The sequence below is a fragment of the Rattus norvegicus genome, chromosome 7 (genome assembly GCF_036323735.1).
Source record: "Rattus norvegicus strain BN/NHsdMcwi chromosome 7, GRCr8, whole genome shotgun sequence".
Taxonomy (NCBI): Eukaryota; Metazoa; Chordata; class Mammalia; order Rodentia; family Muridae; genus Rattus; species Rattus norvegicus.
In genome coordinates, this window is record NC_086025.1 from 57,562,809 (window position 1) to 57,586,334 (window position 23,526).

The 23,526-nt window shown below is 42.1% G+C and overlaps 1 protein-coding gene across 10 annotated transcripts in view; it reads right to left on the minus strand.

The window, feature by feature from the left end:
* Positions 1 to 23,526, minus strand: part of Irak3 (interleukin-1 receptor-associated kinase 3) — a 61,645-nt gene that overhangs the window by 24,287 nt on the left and 13,832 nt on the right. For 4 of the 10 annotated variants that reach the window (XR_005486627.2, XM_017594854.3, NM_001108101.1 and 1 more), the window contains exons 2-6: positions 18,747 to 18,929; positions 14,716 to 14,819; positions 14,119 to 14,173; positions 12,557 to 12,711; positions 6,155 to 6,219 (exon numbers count right to left, since the gene is read on the minus strand). Coding sequence is in view for 7 of the 10 variants with exons in the window: in NM_001108101.1 (NP_001101571.1) it covers positions 6,155 to 6,219; positions 12,557 to 12,711; positions 14,119 to 14,173; positions 14,716 to 14,819; positions 18,747 to 18,929 (562 nt within the window). In the remaining 3 variants the exon portion in view is untranslated. Of the gene's footprint in view, positions 1 to 6,154; positions 6,220 to 12,556; positions 12,712 to 14,118; positions 14,216 to 14,335; positions 14,820 to 18,746; positions 18,930 to 23,526 lie in introns of those variants that run through there. The other 6 variants (XM_039079132.2, XM_039079133.2, XM_063263500.1 and 3 more) reach the window with 6 other exon arrangements.

The following is a 23,526-nucleotide window of genomic DNA, read 5'->3' on the forward strand; positions in this document are numbered from 1 at the left end:
AGCATGTAAATCAATATAATATATTAAAATACAAGGCAATAAAATGTAAGGAAGTATCGATTTCTTAAGCCTTGGGATACTAAGAACGTCATACAAAAAAATTCATATAAAAACCACAATTCAATATTCACTTATTTTCGCTGATATAAAAAATGTCATATCTTTATTTGTTAAGCAAATAATGGTTATGCAACAGAAACCCATCTGATTAAGTCTGCAATGCAAGGAAAATCACGAAAACACGGGACTAGGGAAGGCTGTCTTCATCCACCCATCAGTGGGGCATTACCACATCAGGTGCTGGGTTAAGCCCTGGCTACAGGCAGGCAAGGGACAGTCATGCCTTTACCAAGCTTGGATTGTCATCGACAACCCACACAATAGTATCTTCATCTACAAAAGCTGGAAACTGATTTTAAATTTCAGATTTCTACATTAGTGTACTAGATGCATGTTAGGCTCCTGTCCTAATCATGTATTAACCAACAAATAAACTCTATTCCTTAGATACCATGTTTATATGAAGATCAGTATAGTCCAGGCATGATAGTGGAAGGGGCTAGTGTTGGCTCAAGAAAACCCAAGAGCGAGATTCTCAGCACAAAGGAGATTTATTTGTCCCAGAGGCACAGAAGGCAGGGAATAAGAGACAGAGGATGAGGGAGAAGGGGAAAGGAACAGGGAGAGGGGGCAGGGGTATTTGTCTGGGGGTTGCGGTGGGAAGGACTGTTCCTGAATAGAAAGAAGACAGACTGGCCCATAGGCAAATGAGACGGTTCATAAGGGTAAAAGGAAAAACCTCATGTTAGGATCAGGCATTTAATTTTGATTGGACAGGGTAATTAGGGCAGCCCCAAGGGAGCGTTTGATAGCTGGACCTTAATAGTCAGTCATAAGAGGAGGAAGTGGGCAAATGAGGAAATAGATCTGGGTGGCTAACCTTAGGAATCTAACCTAGTGGTTTTTAGCAAGGCAGAGGGAACAGGGCAAGGCGGGTCAGAGCCGTGTGTGCTGGCCAGAGTCCCTTGGTGGTTACTCTTCATTGTCTAGCTTTAGTAAAGCACAGCACGAGGGCTGCAGCATCCAGTGGACTCAGGTCCCAAAATGAATGAAAAGGACCAGGTAGGCTGAGCACAAGGACCCATCTCTCTGCGCTTCCTGATTGGACTCAGTGAGGCCAGGCACCATGCCATTCTCCCACAGTAACTTCTGGTGATGATGTGCTGAATGGTGCACTGTCCTCTCAAACTGTGAGCCAAAACAAACCATCAGCCCCTCCAGTCCTTCTTATCAGGTGTCAGGTCAAGGCAGGAACTAAAGCACTACCACTGCTGGTAACCATAAAAAGTGAAATCTGTCAACACTGTGAGTTTGTAAGGGTCTGAAAATGGCTGAAGGAAGACCTCAGACTCAGTATGCAAAGACAAAGAGCCTTTATTCTGCAGAAACAATCAGCATGCAGGGGTCAACCATTCTTTGAAATGGCGACCCCAGACAAAGGCACACAGGCGTTCTTGTACGGAACAGTGTAAATTCTGGAAGGATTGGGTAATCTAAAGTTTCACTGGCGGGTGCTAGGGGGTCCCAGGTGGTCAGTGGTCTGCATTTCTGTCATGAACGTTTAATTGTAGGATGGGATAGGGCTGCCCACAGCAGACCGCCCATCCTGAGGAAAGCTAGTTCCCCATTTTATTGTGGTTATCCCCAGGCTGTTCTTTGGGAGGAGTTTTATGGCCTTGTTTATGGTTTGTTCCTGGAGTTGGCATCTTATGGCTTTCTTTTCAAAATCAGGCCTGGTCCTTAAATGGAGACAAATGGGGGTTTATGTTGTTCTTTCAAGTTCAGTTTAATATTCTGAATGTGTACTATGTTTGGGGCATGTTTGAAAACATTAAAATCAATGAAGCTTAAAAAATGTTCTACTTATACAGGTGCATTATTTGCTTCTTTTATAGCAAACTTCCTGCAAGCACAAATATTCTCTCTTATGTACACATGTACAGTTGATACAATCACAGGAAGAATACTGAAACATTTTGAAAAAAACCTAGGCAAGTTTTTGCTCTAGTTCTTATAAAAATTTATGCACGGTCCTACAGAACGAGAGAAAATATTTGCCAGCTATACATATGACATTGAATTTATATCTAGAATATAAGGAACTAAAAAAAAAAAATCAAAACCCTAAACTCTAAGAAAACAAACATAGTTTAAAGATGTTACAGAATGAAGCAGAGAAATCTATCAAAAAAAGAAATACAAATAGCTAGAAAGTACCTTAAGATTGTTCAACACCCCCAGCCATCAGAGAAATGCAGGTTAAAACAACTTTGAAATTATATGTCACAGGCTAGAGCAATGGCTAGCAGTTAAGAGCACTGACTGTTCCTCCAAAGGTCCTGAGTTCAAGTCCCAGCAACCACATGGTGGCTCACGACCATCTGTAATGAAATCTGATGCCCTTTTCTGGCGTACCTAAAGACAGCTACAGTGTACTTATGTACATGAAATAAACAAATCTTTAAAAACAACAACAACAACAACAACAACAAAATTACATCTCATTCTAGTCAGAAGGTCTGGTGGGCATGTGGGGGAAGGAGAGTGCTCAGGCTTTGCTTGCAGGCCTATAAACAAGGACAGCTATATTGGAACTCAGTCTGAGGTCTCTCCAAAAAACCGAGACTAGAGCTACCACGTGACACAGCTTATCACTCGCATCGTACCCAAAGGGAATTCAACAGAGTCATCAGATGTGTACGTTCAGATCCATGTTCACTGCAATTCTACTCACAATACCTAGGAAATGGAATCGACCTAGATGTCCATCATCTAATAAATGGGTAATAAAAATGCAGTACATTAGCAACAGAATATTATTCAAATATTAAGAAAGATGAAGCTGTGAACTTTTTAGGACAATGGATGGAATTCAACCCAGCCATGCTGGGTGAAGTAAGCAAGACACAGAAAGACAAATGTCAACGTTCTCCCCCATTTCTGGATGTTAGCTTTGAATCTTCAGATATTCGTATTCCGTTTGGGATATCCAAAGATGTCGGAAATTTAGTAAAAGGCTAAGGGGTGGAGGCCAGAAAGAGCAGATAGAATCCAATGGTATAAAGGGCTAACATGGAATAATGGAGAAGGAAGGGTTACATTTGGATGAAGGATAGGAGGGCAGGATGGAGGGACCATTTGGAAAGAGACCTAATACAGAAGGCTTGTCCAAAAATGTCATATGGAAATCTACTACTGTAGAAGCATCCTGAAAGACACACACACACACACACACACACACACACACACACACACACACACACAGTTCTAACAGTTCTAGCTTGGCAGTGGTGACACACACCTCTAATCCCAGCCATCCAGAGTCAGAGCCAGGAACATCTCTCTGGTGTACAGAGCAAGTTTTAGGATAGCCAGTGCTACATAGAGAAACCCTGTCCTGAAAAACAAACAAACCAGCCAAACTAAGAGTTCTAATGGATTAAAGAAAGGTATTCAAAACTGGGTGGGATGGGAGGTAAAGGTAGACAGAGGGTGAGTCTGGAAGGAATGGGGAAAGGAAAGTAAATACTACCAGAAGACAGTGTATGAAATCTCAAAGAGGTAAAATGTTATTCTTATAAGGTCATATGCCCTGATAAAGTACAATTATCATTAGGATTCAAAAATGGCACAACACGCACAACAAAAAATGACCAACAATGTACCACATTATCAAAGTGAAGTTAAAGAGTCATGTGATCATCTCAACAGATAAAGATCCAACGCCCTTCAAGACAAAACTCTCAATGAATTATGGAAACTAAGTACCTCAATGTAATGAATGCTTGGCACAGTGAACTAGTAGCTAATGTCACAACTCATCATGACAGGGACATTTTCCTTAAGGAGTGGGAACAAGATGTGCGGCCCATACTCAGTATAAATCCTAGCTAGACAAGAAAAAGGAAGGTATCCAAGATGAAAGGGAGAAAGGGAAACTCTCACACCGGAAAAACCTGAAAGACTCCACCAGAGAGAAAGAAAGAAAGAAAGAAAGAAAGAAAGAAAGAAAGAAAGAAAGAAAGAAAGAAAGAAAGAAAGAAAGGAAGGAAGGAAGGAAGGAAGGAAGGAAGGAAGGAAGGTTAGAACTGACAAATTCACTAATTTCTTCCAATACAATCGACATGAGATCAATGTTCTTTCTCTACATTCACAATGAGCTACTTGAAGTAGGAATGGTGAAAATTACTCTGTTACCAAGGCATCAGAAAGAATAAAATACCAAGGAACAACTTTAACCACAGAGATAAATGATCTACACGCTTAAAACTACACGGGTAAGAGAATTAGAGACACAACTGAAAAGATGCATATGACATCATGCATTGCAATAATTACCACCGCCAAATTGTTCAAACTGCCCAGAGTCAGCCACAGATTCTTTGTTAAATCTACTAAAATTGCAACAATGTATTTTCACCACAATAGAAATCTTCAAACTGGGGTGAAGTCATGAAAGACTCAGTCAACCGTAATGTGAGAAAGCAGGACCCTGACTCAAAGCAACATCTCAAGGCTGTGGTAATCAAATCCGTGTGCATTGGCAGAAAGCAGCCCCGCTGGTCAGTGCCGCAGAACAGATGGTCCCAAAACAACCGAATCCCTAAGTACATCCTCAACTAAAACCCTGACCAGGAGCAGAGAAATACATACTGGGAAAGAAACATCTCTTCAAAGACTGATACTTCAGAAAGGGACAGGGAAAGAAGGAACCTGGATTTGTCTTACTCCACATGTAAAAACTGACTTGATTGACACATCACAAACTTAAATAAAAGATCTGACACCATACAGGTCCTAAAACAAAATGCTTTCAACACCAGCCTTCACAACGATTTCTTTCTTAAAGATAGCATAGCTGTTACTACAGTCCCGAGTCAGGAAGATTATTATTGATTTAAGCCTCTCAGCGGAAGGCAGGTACAGGGACGCACAGACCAGACTGGCAGTGAGCATCAGGGCGACCTGTGCGCTATGCTACCTGTTGTGTGAAAGAAGAAAAATAAGAAACCAAAACATGGGTGTGAGGATGATCTGGCTGGGACGTCCGTTACTCTGTTGATCGCCAGGGTTAGTTCAGCTGATCTGGCTGGCTAGGTGGGTGTCCCCTTCCCCTGCACAGCTCTGCGTCCCTGAATGAGGGAGCACGGGTCTTCAGCCAATATGAATAGCTTCTGTACATGAATGGCTGCGCTCTCCTGCCGGAACTGCCAAGCACACTCCCAAGAACCCAACGTGCTCTTGCACACTCATAACACTCCTCCAAGAATATATGTTAAAAGCTAGCAGTACGCTTGCCTTTAGAAAAAATCGGCTAGGTAGTGGGAGAAAGCACGAAGTTTACCCTTTTGTGCATTTCAGATTTTGAAGTTTCTGAATCTTACCTTCCTAAACAAGTAAAGCTTGAATGCAGAAAAAAATCTATTATTACCATTTCTGGATTGAGCATTTAATTGGCTATTAATATGACTGTCTAATATTCTAGTCTCTGGTACTGGCTATGAGAGGGATGGGATGCAACAATGTCTGCTCTCCCTACTTCTCTCTCCACCCGTAATGTCCTATTTGTGAAGGGTGATGAGCTTCGCAGAGTCCTTCAATGAGGGAGGCTGCACAGCTGAACTTACGAATTTATATAAGACTGAAGCCATCTAAATTTGTCTCCCAGGATCTCCAGCATCATGAATAGATTCCCAGGAAGATCTATGCACATCAAAGGCCCTTGATATCTTTGTCTAAAACTCTCGTTCTGAAGAGAACCACTCTGATGAAACAGAGTCTCAACTGAGACATGTCTGAGGAAGAGGAAGGGTTGTGGTACTAAGAATTACCATTCGACCATGTTAGTCACACAGGATTTCACCTAACTTCCTGTGGCAATTTCTTGTTTCAATACGTCCAAGTGAATCTTGGAAGGGCCCCGTTCCATGATTCCATTCAGTTTCAAAATACATTTTAAAATGCATTTTAAGGAGTACACCAAAGCAGATGCCAAAACTGTATCCGATGTTCTAATAGCCAAGCCACACTAATTAAATGCTAGCCGAGCCGGATCCCGTGCTGTAAGACCCGAAGCTGAATGAAATACACTCACAGGAGTAAAACTTCCAGTTCCGACAAAAACCTCTTCCAGTGCTTCTTAAGCTGCATTGTTTTCTCCTAAATGTCACACAAGAAAGAAAAAAAGAAACAATTTAAGAGATGACTGTCTACTTCTGAGGATCTTTCTCTAGGACAAGTTTCCCTTTTTGGTGTAGAGTTGAGCCCCGCTCTCAGTAACCCCATTCTACCCCACAGGAGTCCTTAGCAGTCATCAGATTTTCAAAAATGTCTTAAACTCCCAAACAAGACTTATAACCATTACTTCTGAGTTGAGTGTTCCTGAAGTCTGCCATGTTGAGAATGCCGTAGACAAACTCACCAATTTCACACTTACAGAAATTCAAAAACACTGTGCATTCACAGAAAATTCCACAGTGATAGAAACTACTCAGTGATGTCCCAGGGAAAAAACAAAACAAAACAAAACAAAAACAAAAAAATGCTAGGCTGCCTATGTTCTTCGCAAACGCCCACTGTTTTAGTATCCATGGGTTGGCTCATTTGCATATGTCCATCCAAATTTGTTTTTGCAACAATTTTGAAAAGATGTGTGTGTACCTACTATGCAAAGGAAGTTGTAACTGCTTAAGTGTTAGCATTCTGTTTATGCTCTGACCCACGGTTACATGGCAACAGCCAGGTAGGCCTGATGATATGAAAGGGGCTGTTTGCCCCTCCTCGCTCTCTTGCTCCTCTCTTGCTCTTTCCTCCCCCCATTCCCCTCCCCCCTCTCTCCCCCTTACTCATGGCTGGGCTCTACTTCTCTCCCCTCCTCCTCCCCTTCCTCCTCCTCCCCCTCCTTCTTCCTCTCTCTCTCTCTCTCTCTCTCTCTCTCTCTCTCTCTCTCTCTCTCTCTCTCTCTCTCTCTCCTCTGCCTTTCTCTGCCCCTACTACCCCCTTAACTCCCTTCTGCATGCTCTGAATAAACTCTATCCTACACTCTCCTGTCATGTAGCTGGTCCCTCAGGAGAAGGGATGTCTCAGCATGGACTTCCAGAGGCACCCCCTTCCCCATACCTCACCACACCTCCATAGAGCATATCCCCCTCTCTTCATCTTTTTATAAACACATCACTTATTATAAAGATCCAAATCTAGACAAATGACTCAGGCCTTTAATCTCACCTTCCTTTCAGGAGGCAAGTGTGTTTCTGTGAGTTTGAGGCCAGCCTGGGGGTGTCTACACAGTAAGACCCTGTCTAAAAATTAATAATAATAATAATAATAATAATAATAATAATAATAAAAAATCTAGCCAAGATCTTGACACACACAGATTGAATAAATTAACAACCTCGATGAAGTTGTACTGAGCATTTCGCAGTAGCTGACACATCCTAGGTGCATTCGATGCTGTATCACTGGATCTTGGATCTCTTGCTCTTACTGTGAAACTGTTAAATTAAGATGCTATGAGGCCCTAGCTATAAGGTCCTCATTTGCGACATGTTAGAAAATGAATGTCAGTCCTCTATCATCATCCAAACCCAAGGGGAATTTTGGGCACCACTGTCCAAATTGAATTAAAAATAAAAAGCTTAGCTCAGTGATCATTTCCCAGAACTACTTCTTTGCCTATATCTTGCAAGTCTTTCTCCGGGAAGAAGAGACCCCTCCCTCCCTGGCACTGGCTGTTTTGTTTCTAACCCTTTTTCTGTCAGTTTGGCAGGTGTTTTGTTTTGCTTTAAATCTGGTAAAGAAAGAGACTCTTGTCTGTGTCTCCGCAAACCTTGCACTTGAACGTGGTTTATGAGTGAAAGACTCGCTCTGGGTTGCCAGCTGCTGAGGAACACTGACTGGGCTTCCTGTGGGTGCCACCCAGACCTGCCCAACCCAAACCAGCAGCTGTCAGATGATGTCCAGGTGAGTGAAGCCCAATGGCTGGTCTTCTGCACATCCGGATCTTTGGGAAATGGAATTAAAGGCATTGTTCCAATGTTTCCAACTGCATTCCTTTAGAGAGGTATTTAGTTACTTCATTAAGGGGTTTTCCTAAATTTGCATGATCACAACTTTCGTCTGCCTGTGTGAGTTGGGGGAGAAGGGGGCGGATGGAGTGGAGAAAAGGGAAAGAAAAGAAGGGAAGAAAGGAAAAGGGAGAGGAGGATAGGGGAGAGGAGGGGAGGGAAGGAGAGGGGAGGAGAAAAGAAAGGCAAAGAAAGGCAGAAACCCCTGCAGTTCCACTTGCCCTCTTAAGAGGGAGCTATACTATAGGGTAGGACCAGGTACAGCTCAATTCTTCAAAAGAACCTATATGGTTTTCCCCTAGACCACTCAACTAATTCACTCAAAGCAGTCTCTGGGATGTATGAAGAAAGAAAAGCTCTCAAGAGAACATCAGTTGCCCTGGTGGGAAAAGCAGATAAAGAAAACAGTACAATGAAGTAAGACAAAGACTCTGTAGCTGAGTCTGGTCACTGAAGCCAGGCTTAGAGGGGAGGATGCAGTCAACAGAAGGAGAGAAGGAGACCTGGAGGCGAGAGCTCGCCACTCCAAAGTCATCTGTAAAAATTCCCAGAAGGGTGCACATTTGGTAGCACCTGTAGAGAGAAGACTGGAGAGACCCTGGGGAGAGGCGGCTTTACTGTTCACCCATTGAACAGTATCTCAGTGGGGCCGGTGACCCATTGACAGTTAAAAAACTAATAAAAAGAAAAAAAGCCAACCGGCTCCAATTGGTCAAGGACCAATATTCTAACGTCTCGTTTTACAATGGATGTTTTACAGTTCAAGTTTCTTTAGTAGAGAGTTGATCTCAGTGGGTCTATATGAGATTACTGACACAAAAGTCAACTTAAGGACATGAAGGATTCACTTATCACATAAAGGTCTCTGTGACATAACCTATAAGCAGGAATCACTTTAGACTCCGTCTTGTCTGTATTTTCCCAACCCCGCCCACCAGTTACTAGGTTGGGTCCATTCTATTGTTTCCTTCTCTCCTTCCCCGGTGACTTTGCCTTAGCCCAAGTAACAGTTCCCAACAATGACTAGAGTCCCATGATAACCCAAGGGTGTAGTAGTGACACCCATGCCTTGGGGGTAACCAAGAACTCTCCAATTGAACTTAAGACCTGTTGAAGGGGAAATCATGGCTGGTAATAGAAACCTAGCCAAGTACTCAGGACAAGTAGAGTCGTAGATCTTATGGGAGAACCTACAACCACCACTTTCCCAAAGCAGTATAATCCCTGACTACATTCTAAATATCCGTCCTTACAGTCACAGGTAAGTGTTGTCCTCACCCCTCCCCAAGGACACTTCTTTTCCCAACAGCTGGAGACCATTACAGAAGAACACAGGCCATCAAAATGCAGGGCCCAGTCCCACTAGATACATCTACGGAACAATTAGTGCTCAGGGGACATGGCGGAAGAGGAGGTGAAAATATTGTAGGAGCCAGAGCATCAGGGAGTTCTCTGTGAGATTGCGTCTCCTAGAAATGTCAGAAGGTACACCCACAGAGTCACGCCAACGTGACTGCTAGACACGAGCTGAACGAAGAAGAGAACGATAGATGTGCATGAGAGGGAACGAGGAGGCCTCAACCTAACAGAACCACAGGCAACCAAAGGAGCTGAGAGTTGGGGAAATAGGAAAAGGTACGTCAGTTGGCTATCCAGTACCAAATGGTCAGACATTATACAGACTAAACGGGTTGTAACTATGAACTTAGGGTTTATATATTTTATAATGCATGTTTATGTTTTATAGACATGTGATATTTTATAGATAGTATATGCCATAACATATTTATGTATATTTGTAATATATACATATATATGTGTATATATATATACTTATATATACATATATAACAATTAAAGAAAAGCATCATGTATTTGAAAATGGGGGCACAGGGGAGGGTTTGAAGAGAGGAAAGGGAAGGGGGAACGATATAACTATATAATATAATATAACTATATTATATTCTCAGAAGTTTTTAATATCGATGTCTGGCACCTGAAGACACTTCACAAACCCTCATTCCTGGCACCATGCCCAGCAGCTGCTATGCTGCCCCGTCCTCCTCCTGAAATGGACAGAGGGTTTCCAGGGTGAGTCAGTCCATCAGAGCATGGCTGGGAGTACCAGGTTAAGTTCTGTTTTCTTGATAGTGTTCACCCCAGAGAAAAACCTCCATCTCGACTTTCTTCTCCCAGCCTTTCAGCAAGCCTCCTGCTAGCCTCTAGTCCACCGTCTACCCTCTAACCAAAGCTCTATTTTAAACAGAGATCCAAAAACGTTCACTCCCCTGCTTCATCAGGCACAGGCTCATCTTTTCTATATTTTTGTTTGTGTTTCCTTCCCACCCTGCCATGCCACCAAATGAACTGCTACCCACAAGTCGAGTTCTGCCTCTGTTTTCCCAGCAGGTGGACTTCCGTTCCTTTACTGTTCCTTTACCAAAATCCTACTCCCCACCTCAATCTGGAGGAAAAGTCAGCTCCTTTCATCCACTTTTGAATTTGCTCCTGGGGAATGCTTATTGAGAGGGTGCTGTGTGCTAAGTACTCTTCTGGGTTCTGGATCACCCCCTCCTTTGGGTGCAGAGAGGCTACACATGCTCCTGGGGCCTTTTGCACAAGCCCCTGTTAAAGTACTTCTGTCTCAGTCGTTTAATCCTGAGAACAGAAGTAGGTCCACTCCACAGGAGATTAATAAGCAGTTCTCAGTTGCTGACTAATGATGTGAAAATAAAGGACACTTCTTTCGTGCATCAGACTCTTGAGTCTAGTTTTCTTGCTTCTTTTTTTTTAACCCTACTGCACCCCATATTCCCAGGCGGTTTCCCATCCAAGTACTAACCAGGCCCGACCCTGCTTAGCTTCTGGCTCAACTGCCTCTCACCGTCTGCTCTCCCACTGGTGCTTGTTGCTTCAGGATAATTTAGGTACCAAGTATCCCCTATAAAGGTGGTGTGTTGGAGTCTTGGTTCCCGATGCACCAATGTTCATAAATGGGCCATTTGAGAAAGACTTAGATTCTGAGGGCCCATACGTTGTGTGTGCACTAATCCCCTATGTGTCACACTATGGGCACGTTACTGGGGAGGAGAGTGAGAGCTGCAGAGATACGGCAGCAGATAGGAGCACATATAGTGCTCTTGTGGAGAACCCGATCTCAGTTTCCAATGTCCCTATCTATTGGGAGATAGATAACTGCCTGTTGCTCCAGCTCTAGGACACACAGACACACACACACACACACACACACACACACATCACATCACACTTACATCATACACACACACTCAACATATATACACATCACACACTTCACATATGCACATACACACACGCATATCACATACACATTGTACACACAGATATACACACACATTACACACTCATACATGTACACACATATCATGTACACACATATGTATACACACATACACACACATAAGCATACAAATAACTACATTTTCTCTATATATATGCATAGATAGATATACAAATAGATACACACACACATATATATATATGTACATGTATATAAATATGTTTTTAAAAGTAGGTTAAAGCACTTGGGCTGAACTCTAGACGAATATGCCCTGGTCATGCCCTCCCTGTTTCTTGGCCATCATGGGCTGAGTAGCTGGACTCCGCCGAGTTCTGCTACAATGTTCTGTCTCACCACAACCCAGAGCATGGTGTCACCAACTGATCATGGACTCAACCCCTCCGACTGTAGCTAAAACAAGCCCTTCCTGCTTCAGGTTAATTCTCCCAGGTATCTGTCATCGTGATGAAAGACTAACTGGGTCCTACTAGAAGCCTCTTCCTCCTCCTCACCTCCCTGAGCTCTGATGAAAGGTCATCATGCTCACCTGTAGCATGGCCGTGAGGTCTCGCCTGGAGCAGGACTGTGAGTTTATGCCGAGAGCAGACACTACTGGTACTAAGTAGGTATGCACATTCTGCTCTTCTTGGTGTTTTGTTTTGTTTGAAAAGGTCACACTGCATAGTCTTAGCTTGCCTAGACATTTATTTGTAGACCAGGCTGGCTTTGAACTCACAGAGATATGCCTCCCTCCGTCTCCCTAGGGTGGAGATTAAGGGCATGTACCACCACCACCAGGTCTAGCTGATCTCTATAAATGTTCCTGGGGCTGTGAATGGCTTTTAGAAAAGTCTTTCTCATGCAGTATATCTAAGTAGGGGAGAGATTTTGATCTTACCCACCACATCCCTTTAAGACAGGCAGTCATGTCTGGGTCACTTCTTAGCCCCACCCCCCATCCCAAGGCCTTGTATCTCATTTTCACTTGTGAAATGCAATTTTCAAATATTTCTCCTATCAATGTTGATTTTTAAAAAGTGGCACCTTTTAGTATGAAACAGTAGTAACCAAGAGGAATGGATGTTCATGATAGTGAGTCTTTCCATACCTGTTTAAATAATTTAACGGCGTATGTTTGGTTTCTAATCTCCACTCTGTATACTTCAAATATCTCCCCTTCTCCAATTAGGAAGTCTTTGTGGAAATGTTTGGTTCCTTCTAGGATACTTTGGAAGCTGATAGGGGTCTTATGCAGTACTACTCCTTGGGAGGAAAAAAACAGACAATGAGCCATCTCTTCTCTTCTAAGAGTCATTGTCACTGTTACAAGATGGGCATATGTACTGAACGCATGATAGAGTAGAAGGCCTGAGAGAAAGCCCAGGAGCCCACGGTGAGGCCCACCATGTGTCCTCTGTGTATTTCTGTGGCTCTGACCCTCGTCCTTCAATACAGCATGGGGTTTCTTAGATACGTGAACAGCAGCATGGCTGATACAGAAGCTTTTGTGGAGCCAAATCCTCTGACCACCTAGCTGATTCCCTCAGCGTAAATGAAGACACTTCACCTTTGGCCAGATAACCCAGAGTGGAGGCTGGGTGGCGATAGTGAAAGATAACCAGATGCAAGTTTGAGAAGATGGCCTAGAGCCAGGATGGGGCTGCCGAGAGCTGGCTGAGCACCCCTTGAAGTTCTACCCCCAGAACTACAAGAGATAAAAACAAAAGATAAAAACCCGTAGGTGAGGCAGAGCTTAATTTTAACTATGTCTGTACAAACATCCTTTAAAGACATTTGCGGTTTCATTTAGAGATCAGGGCTGAAGACTTCAAACCTCGCCTGATGTCCTAACTCTCCCGGAACCAGAGAATCTGCTAGCTTGGGGCAAATGATTAGGCAACTGGCCTTAAGTAAATTTTGAATTTTATCAGAACGACTCCCAGGTGGAACTGAATCACTTTTCCTATTAAGAAAGCACGGAAGCTAATCGAAAATACAAATGGTTTTCATAGTGACCCTCAGCCTTCCCTTATAATCACCTCAAAAGGTCTGTGCGTCTGTGAAAATTTCTGAGGCTATGTAAAACTCAAGACAGATTTTTCGGTGTCTTCTTATGGCAAACAAACCCTGCAGACTTTGTAGCAAAGTCCCTGTGTGTGAAGCTTCTCCCATTAGTGCCAATGGATGGTGACGATGGTGGTGATAGTGGTGTTGTGTTCTCATCTTCCTCCTCCCCCACCCTTCATCCTCCCCCACCCTTCCTCTTCCTCTTCCTCCTCCTCTATCCTTCATCCTCCCCCCTCCCCTCCCCCACCCTTTCTCCTCCCCACCCTTCATCCTCCTCTTCTTTCTCCTCCTCTTCTTCTGTTTCAGAGGTTCCCTGAAGCAAACTCATTCTTATTTTCCTTTAATTAATGCTCAAGCATTGTGTTTTATAAAGACAACTTCAGCCAATGGCTCCTTATATTACAAGATGCCATCTACCACAACTGTAAGTGTTCATCAAATTTTGAAATATCATTTCATACCTGTGAAAATGTTACATTAAATTGGAATAGAAACAGTATAGTTATTCATTATTCCCCCCTGAAAACTCATGTATGAAAGTGTGGTTTAATTAATTGTTATGTAACTGCTTTTTTTTTTTAATTTTTTCCCTTTTTTTCTTACCTCTTTCATTATGTTCAGGAACAAGAACATTATCCACTGTGACATTGGCTAGCTCCTGAAAGAAGAAATAGATATTAAGTAACTCCATTTTAGAAGCCTAGAAAGAGCAGAGCCTCAACAGAAACTGACAGCTACCGGTGAGACTCTGCAATGCAACAGAGAGGAAAAGAGCTAGAGTAAAGCTGAGCTGTCTCACTGTGCTCAATCGTTTCCTTACAAACATGGATTCCACGCCCATGGGACCAGCAAAGTGCCAATGTCATCACTGCCAGTTTTAAGTGGATTGTAATGCTTTCCAAACGGTGGTCCCTGGTGATCTGTTGTGATTAAAAACTGGCAATTCCATAAAACATCAACGGGAAAAGGGAAATGGCAAGCTAACTTGAGAAGAGAGTGGAAGCCCCCAACATCTTAGTAGTTCTATGTCCCTCAGCTCTGGTGGAGCCTGGAAGCGGAAACCCTAACTCCTCAAGTATTTGCAGACTGCAACTAAATACATGGCAAAGCGACAGGCAAGGCATTTCTAGTTTGCAGACACCGCCTGTATGTCCAGCCTTTCCCACCACATAATTTCACTCTTTATGCTAGTATTTGCACCAGAGGTCCGGGGTCACTTTCTCTGCACACAGGCTTCGAGTTAGGTGGTAAGTTGGGAAATCGAAGCTCGTGATGAGTCTGCACTGGAGGAGTCCAGTTTACTCCTGAAAGAGAAGCAAAGGGAGCTGGGTGTAGAAACGTTTATGTCCCAAAGGTTCATTTGCCTTGAGGCCATGAAAACAAATAATTGCACTGGTAATGCCCACGTCTAAGGTTTATCCTCCTTTAACTGGAATAGATTCATTCAACTGGAATAGGTAAGTTCACACCTGTGAAGTGTTTTCTAATGGTGAAGTACCCAGTCACGCCTGTATTCACTTAATAACGCTTTCACTGCACAGATCCCACAGACATTTAAATGCTTAGGTTACGAGATTACAGTCCCTGGGTTGGCTTATTATGTTTTTGTTCTTGTTTTGTTACTTTTTTACTCTTTTTACAATAAAGTATCAGAGATTATTATGTGTATGCAAACACACACACACACACACACACACACACACACACACACACACACGTGCGCCCAATCAATCGCCAATACTCACACTCTTCCCCAATATAAGCTATACTTTTACGTTGTAGAATTCTGTCAGAACTGTGATGCTCTGTGTAGCATCTCACAAAAGAATAAAAATGCTTTTGTCTTTGCTGTTCTGGCTAACACTCTGATTCAACCTTAAGAACATTTTGGTTTTTATGGTCTAGTTACTCTTATTTTCAAGGGTTTATCAAATTATTTGTTTACAAAACTAGCAACAGAACACCATCAATTAACCTTTCAAAAACCCTCAAATATTGTTCAAATCTTATCAGCCAATTTGATAAGAATCTATTTGATTCTATAGAACTTCCTTTCCAAACACAAAGCTCAACATGTCCTCCTCCAGAGGACACCACGTTCTCCAAAACAGACCACAAATTGGATGATAAAACGAGCCTCAATATACTTAGAAGGCTTGAATTATACAATGTACATTTTCTGACCTATGTTAAATTAAAGTAGAAATCAGCTGTGAAGAGAAACTTGGAAAAGCTCATAGAAACAGGAACATTAAAAAAAAAGTCATGATCGATGAGTCTAAAAGTCACGACTGGTGAAGTAAAGACAATGGCAGAGAGAAGAGGAGGAAATATTTTGCAATGAACCAATAATTTTTAAAAATAGCCAAAACTTAAGGTAGCTAAAAACAGAGCAGGGTTGAGAGGGAAAATTGTAACTGTGGAGTTCTACCTTAAGATGGAGAAATATCTCAAACCAGTAACATGTTTTCATTCTAAGGGACTTATTTTTTAAAATGACAAAGTAAATAAACACAAACGGAAGGAATTCAGGTCTGAGTGGAAAACAGGGATTTTCAGCAAGGACGATTCATAGGAAGGCAAGGAGGGCTCTGAAAAGATCAACAAAACTGGCAATAGTTTGGATAGGATGAGAACGGAAAGGAAGAAGGGAGAGAGGAAAGGAGGGAAGACAGGAAGGTGGGGAGGGGAAAGGGACGAGGGAGAAAGAGAGGAAGGAAAGGAAGAAGGAAAGAAAGGAGAGAGAGTCCTATTATTAAAATTAGGAACAAAAGAAGAGGGCTGGAGAGCTGGCTCAATAGTTAAGAGCACTGACTGCGGGCTGGAGAGATGGCTCAGCGGTTAAGAGCACCCTACTGCTCTTCCAGAGGTCATGAGTTCAAATCCCAGCAACCACATGGTGGCTCACAACCATCTGTACAGAGATCTGATGCCCTCTTCTGGTGTGTCTGAAGACAGCTACAGTGTACTTATATATAATAAATGAATAAATCTTTAAAAAAAATCTGATGTCCTCTTCTGGTGTGTCTGAAGTGTACTCACTCACATACATTAAATAAATAAATCTTTAAGAAAAAATGGAAAAAAAAGAACAAAGGAAGAGTGATCTCTACTGATTTCATGGTTTTACTGAATCGTTGTTATAAAGGAATATTATGACATCAAGAAAATAAAATACACACAAAATTAGATAGCTCAGATTAAAAAAACAGATTCCTAGGGTTCTATCTACTAAAATTAACTCAAAGGGTAGTCTGAATGGACATATAATAAGTTAAAAAGGGATTAGTGTTTTTCAACATCCCACAGAGAAAAGCTCTGGCCCAGATGACTGCATTGGTTAATTTTAACAGCCACGCGCGGACAGCACACACACCGACCCCGTACAGACTCTTTAAATGCAGAAGAGGACAGAACAACTCCTGGATCATTCAGTGGGACCAGTTTTATTTTGATACCAGTGGCAATCACAGAAAGTTACAGACATTAACCCATACAAGTATAGATGCAAAAATCCTCAACAAAAGACCAGCAAACCAAATCTACAAATATGCAAAGCATCACATGTCACAACTGGGTGGGATCTATCATAGAAACACACAATTTGCTTAAAACTGAAAGTAATGTAGCAAGGATACAAAAGCACATGTTCAGCTCAAGAGTTTGAAAAATAAGTGGAAATCCAGTACCCAGTACTCTAGAAATAGAGTTTCCTCAATCTGATATAAAGTGTCCATGAAAGAAAAAAACCTAGTCAAGGTCATGCTTCATGGTAAAAGACAAAATGTTTCCCCCTTAAAGTCAAGAACAGGGAAGGGCTGCTCGGTCATACCATGTCTGCTAATTATTGCAAAGTTCTAGCCAGACTAGATAAAGAGACGACACACACCCTGAACCAGCTATTGCCACATACAACATTTCAAGTCCGCAAGCTACAAAAGCATTAAAATTTATTATCCTTTTGTTATTGAAAAAAGGTAACATTTCATTGTCAGAACGTGATAACTCTAAAATGGATCCTTTGAGAAGACCATAGAAAGCTGTATATCAAAGCTGTGTTATCAAGGATGTTTAAAAGCTCAACAAGAAAATACTGACTTGGGAGATCACACAGCTAGTAAGGTGCTTTCTATGCAGTGTGAGGATCTAAACTTGATCTCTAGAACCCATATGATGAAAATAAAACCAAAACAAACAAGAAATAAGCAACCCGGCAATGTAGGCATGGATAGAGCCTAAAAAGGAGGTAGACAGGCAGATCCCTGGTGTTTGCTAGCCCTTCAACCTTGCCTGATAGCTGAGCTCCAGACCAGTGAGAGAAACTGTATCTTGAAAAACAAAGTGTATGACTCCCTACCTTGAAAGAACAAAACAAAACAACAACAATAGGAAGATGAAAGAGGTAAACAACTCAGATATTTTAGGAAGGCCCTGAAACTGAGCAGATGCACAAGATTATATGAGGGTAAATGGAGGTAAAGACATAATTACGACTCATCCTCCTATAGGCTCACATACTAGCTATCCTGGACTATGGAGTACAGCAGAAGAAAAAGAGCCAACTCCTAGAAACTATCCTCTGACTGGCATACTTGTGCTGCAGTGTGACTGCAACATGAACAAAAAGAAACAGACAGGACAAACTTGAGTGAATGGCATGTAAGTAAGGCATAATTAAATGACTTTGCCTAAAAAAGAGAATCACAATGTTATTCTGGAGGGATCAGTTAATTCAGAGAAAACCTAATTATTTTATTGTCTATAACTGGGAGATCCAATGTTGTTGCTAGCTTTTAATATTATAATAAAATAAAAATAACATTATATGCATTTATTTAAATATTTCAGTTCTTATTCTGAGCTTTAGACAAAATGCTGATGGTTTTAGTTGCTGAACGAACTTCTAACTTTAAGTCCTATAGCTGCTAGGGGAGTGAGACATGGCTTTAATCCCAGCACTCAGGAGAGAGGGTGGGAGGTAGGACGGAGAATCAGGCAGACGTCTGTGAGTTCAAGGCCAACGGGGTCTACATAGCAAGTTCCAGGTCAGCCTCAAAAACAAAACCAAAAATTTAGAAAGGAATGTACCATATTGTTAAGGATTGAAGGAAGAGAGTGTCACTCTCACAAGCGACAGGTCACTGACAGACAGCAAGGTCAAAGTCTGTGGGAAGGGCACTCCTGTTTCAAGGTGATAAGTCCCCATAGGATGGATATGAAAACATGCTCACCATAGTTCATGATTAGATGGATAGCTCGTTGATGCCCCATCTCGTGGAGAACCTGTAAAAGGTCGCCAATGGTCTTGTTTTTCTGCGCCCAGGACCACAGCAATTCTCTTGTTCCACTTTTACCTTGGTGTACATATTTTTCAATATGACGAACATCCAGCCAGCTGTTTGAAAGTCGCTCCGCTGTGGTAATCACAACAGAAAGAGGACAAGAATAGATTACCTTTATTCAAATACTTAGGATTTGTCTTGTCACCTTGTATATTTTTATGTCATTTGAATTGTAACCTTTTATTTGGACCTAATGTATTGTATACTCCTGCCTTGCCACCTGTATCCACAGGACTGCTCAGGACAAACTTGTGAGAATTAGTAACAATTGAACTTAATCTGGGCTCTAGTCCCCCCCTGCTGTCTCACTAGTGGAGCTGTTTCCTCTCCCGTTCTAGAGTTTCTGCATTGTGTTTCTTCACTTCTGAGTCTGCTCTGCTCACCCGCTGTTTGCCTTTCAGGCCAGTGGATGACAGTGTATCTTCCGTTTACAAGGTCCAGGGCTGTGGTCAGAGTGTTCAATCACCCTACGAGCTTACTGCAGTCCATTGCTACAGTGTTGCCTGCAAGGTCTCTCTATTACAAGTTAACCTTTTAACTATGATGTCTCCATCATAGACACTGCTTAGATTTTCTTTTGAGCTGCTCAGTGGGTCTTGTCTATCACAAGTACTACTACAATACATTTGCTTAATAATGATCTTTTCCATCTGTATCCATTAATAATATTTTTGTAACAGTGTGCAGTCTTATTCACTCAACTCTTACTGTGTATCGCTATGGTCTTAGGGACATTTTATTCTAAAGGGTAACACTCTAATAATATCATATGGTGTTGCCGCAGCTGTTTCGCTCTGTCCATCTGAGTGGGCCCCTGTCTTCTGGCAAGGTCCATAGGTTTCAGCACTTCCTCATTTTCCGGCTCTACGCAATGTTCTCATTTGTTTGTTTCTCCCTTCTGCAAGGCTGCAATTAACCACTTGCTCAAACAACTGTACTTTCTCTACCAGAAATGGTGTTCCAAAGCTAAGGTCTCATTATTAGATAGGACTCGAGCTTTGTCGCTAACAGACCCCAGAAGCAAATATAGCTGGCGAATACTTTCATGTGCACTGATCCGTTGTCTAGGTTCTCAGCCTGCGTGCATGCACATTACAAAATAAGTGTCTATTCTGGTACCCCTGGTTTGGCAATAATACCACAGGTTGTGTGTTGTTCCTTTGTTCGTAACTTTATTCTTGAATAGCAAGAAACTCTGCTCCTGTTACTGACAATATTTCTATGTAATTGGCCTTACTGTAACCATCACGTACTTTCTGAATATATGAGACACCCTTGTGAGAAATACGGGAACTAAACTGAAGTACAATAGGTCTTGCTCCCCTGGGCTGCAAAACATCCATTTAAGGTGTTGTTTACCAACTACTTAGGTTAATTCTTTTTCCTCACCTCTTCTTTGTGGTTATTACTCATTTGTAATACATTAAATTTATATCTATGCGATGGTTGTTTAAATATTTGTTCTATACGGTCTTGGCGTTGACCATTTGGATAACTGAAAGCTGAGATCTGGGTAGGGCCAGGAAAACATGTCAGTGGAAATCTACGCATTTCACTGCACTAAATGGCACATATGACTCACATAAGGTCTTGTGTAAATCCCCTAAAAGTGGTACCAAAGTTCTGTCCAATTTTATGGTGCCAGGGTTAACAAGATTTACCAAATGAAAGTTTGTGCTGTCTCACTGCACAACTGCAAATTGTTAAGTGCACTGTAAAGTGAAAAGAAAGAAGAGAGAAGGCAACCGACAGAAGGGAAAACTTACTTGTCCTTGTGGTAATAGCCCAGGTTAGCTCAGTCCCTGCTGCGTTCTAACATTAAGTGGTGTATTTGGGGATAGCAGACGGTCATGATACCGCCCCATCACACCTTTTCCTCCGAGAAAGACTATAAAATTAGGGTCCTATACATAGGCCAGTTAGCACCTGAGAATAATCAGGGGCATCTTGATACCATGACTGGTTATTAGAACTCAGCACGATTGCCTTCTGCCACACTCAGATATGGAATAAACCCTCCAGCAGCAACAGCACTGAAAGATGCTGTTCTTTACCAGGCTGACAGGGACTCAGGCTGACAACAGTAAACTGCATGACGCCTTCTTCTGTTTAAAATCAGTTTCGAGGCTGTTCAGTTTTTAGGGAGTTGCTTTTCTGTTTATAGTGTTTGAAATAATATTAAAAGGACAGGGGTTTCTGATTTAATGTGGTATCCTCTGCCCCCACATTTCCATTTCAATGAGACTTTGCCAGCATACACAGTTTACTTGTATGTTATAGCCTTGCTAATATTCCCAGTTAAATCATAAAGCTGAGAGAGAGAGAGAGAGATTATAAAACCACAACTCCTCCCTGTTCAGCCAAAACTGACTTTGCAGATACCTTCTCACTACTCACCAATAAATTCTCAATTCTCTACGTATGCCATTGTTGAAGACTGAATTTCACTACCTAGTATGGTTATGAATGCCCAAATATCATTTCTACCAAGATGCTGAAGATCCAGGGTACAATTTACCAAGATTTTATTCCAGTCATAGTACAGTGCAAACACATGCCAACTTGGGGTGACTCAGGATTGACACAACTTGGCATGCTGGTTCAGCACATGGAGTACAGATACACTGGACCTTCAAGGGCTCCTTTTGGTAGTTGATAAAGCTGTGTTAAGCCACTGAGGTTTCAGTGGTGCTTGTTACCGCAGAGCAACTTAGTCTATCCTAACTGATACACACAAAGTTGCACCTTGAATCTTCTTGTCATTGAAGTGATGGCTTGTTTTGAAATAGAGTGAAAGATAGTGTCAGCTTCTGTGATGACATATTAAGTGGGCAGGTAAGTGAGACATTTAACTTGGAGGCATGAACAGTCTGTAAGGAAAAATATATACAACCCAATATATATGCACTGCAATAGCTGACATCACTGAGTTGAAATGTCTTTTCCTTTCTTCTTTCAGGTCTCAAAAATGTTTGCAAGGTTGGGGATTTAGCTCAGTGGTAGAGCGCTTGCCTAGCAAGCACAAGGCCCTGGGTTCAGTCCCCAGCTCTGAAAAAAAGAAAAAAGAAGTAAAAAACAAAAAACGTTTGCATTCCTTGTGATTTTTAAGGGCTGGTGTCTTACAAAGAAGCCAGAACTACAGATATCAAATATATGTTTTAGATGTATGACCATTACAGAAGGAGAAAGGGTCTTTAAGGCAAAACTCTTGGCAAGAGGCAGTAACACTATTTTAATATAGAGTTGGCTCTTCTTATCTGTGAGCCCTGTACCCAGGAATTCAGCTAGGTACATATAAAAATATTTTCAAAAATGATGTCAAGAAGTTCAAAGCAAGACTCTGTATTGCTGATACATCACATACTGGAGTCGTAGAGCAATGAAAACTCAAGCTGGTGGTTATCTGGAGGCTTCACTCCTACTGGCTAGCTTTCATAGTGCTGGAAGATGCCCTACAGCTAGTGGGCTAGAAATCAACAGTTTCCCACCTGGAACTCTTTGACCTACAGTAACAAGTGTGGGCTGACAAGATATATGCCACGGGTTCAAGAGTAACGAGAATGGTAGAGGAGTAAATAACCACCTTCTGACTGGATTAAGGTTCACTCCACAAGTCAGAATTCATGCCTGGTGCCATTCAGAACCAAGATCCCCATGGCTGGGCAAGCTATCGACCCTAGGAAAGAACCTACTGCTAAATAATTCTGCTAAATAAACATTATAATAAATGTTCTTGTGAGCGCTTATTTTTTATTCCTATAGATTAATGAATCTCTCGACCCCTATCACAGAAGCCTATTCTTCCAGTAGATGCTTGTTAACAACACAGAGACACTCAACTGCTCAACACGCAGAGAATGGAGACTATGAAATTGATTGGCCCTAGGTGTGACATTTATATCACATCCTTCCCTCCCAAAGTTCAGGGATCTTCACAGAAGGAGGGGTGGAAAGATTGTAAGAGCCAGACTTAGAGGATAACCACAATGAGACATGCTCTGAAGAGCTGGCTCAGTGGTTAAGAGCACTGACTACTCTTCTAGAGGTCTCTGAGTTCAATTCCCAGCAACCACATGGTGGCTCACAACCACCTGTAATGGGATCCGATGCCCTCTTCTGGTGTGCCTGATACATAAAATAAATAAATAAATAAATCTTTAAAAAAAAAAGCTATAGTGAAACACTATTTTCCAGATACAACAACATAGGAATCCAGAGTGGCTGTAACTGCACTCACAAGACTTGTACAAGGTCAAGCCAGACCAAATCCCAACATGGATAGGGAAGGAACTCGCAAAGTCTAGCTCAGGAGGTCCGGGAGGCTGATGGATGCTGGGAAGCATGCGCACGGCCCGGAAAAGCCACCAGTAGATGGTTCTTCACCAAACTACACTCGGGCCTCAATAAGGGAACTCATCGAGTTTAGAAAAAAAGATCACATGAAGTTTGGAGGGAATCGGAGCAGGGAGGATAGGGGAGAAACTGGAAGGGAGGATATTGGGAGAGATTTCATTTAAAGAAGACATGTTATTATTCGCATTGTGAAATTCTCATATAAAAAATTAATTATACCAGGGGCTGGGGATATAAGCCAGGGGTAGTGTCTGCGTCTGCCTGCTTTGCAGAGCCCTGGATTTGATCCCTACCTCTACAACAAAAGTCAGCATTA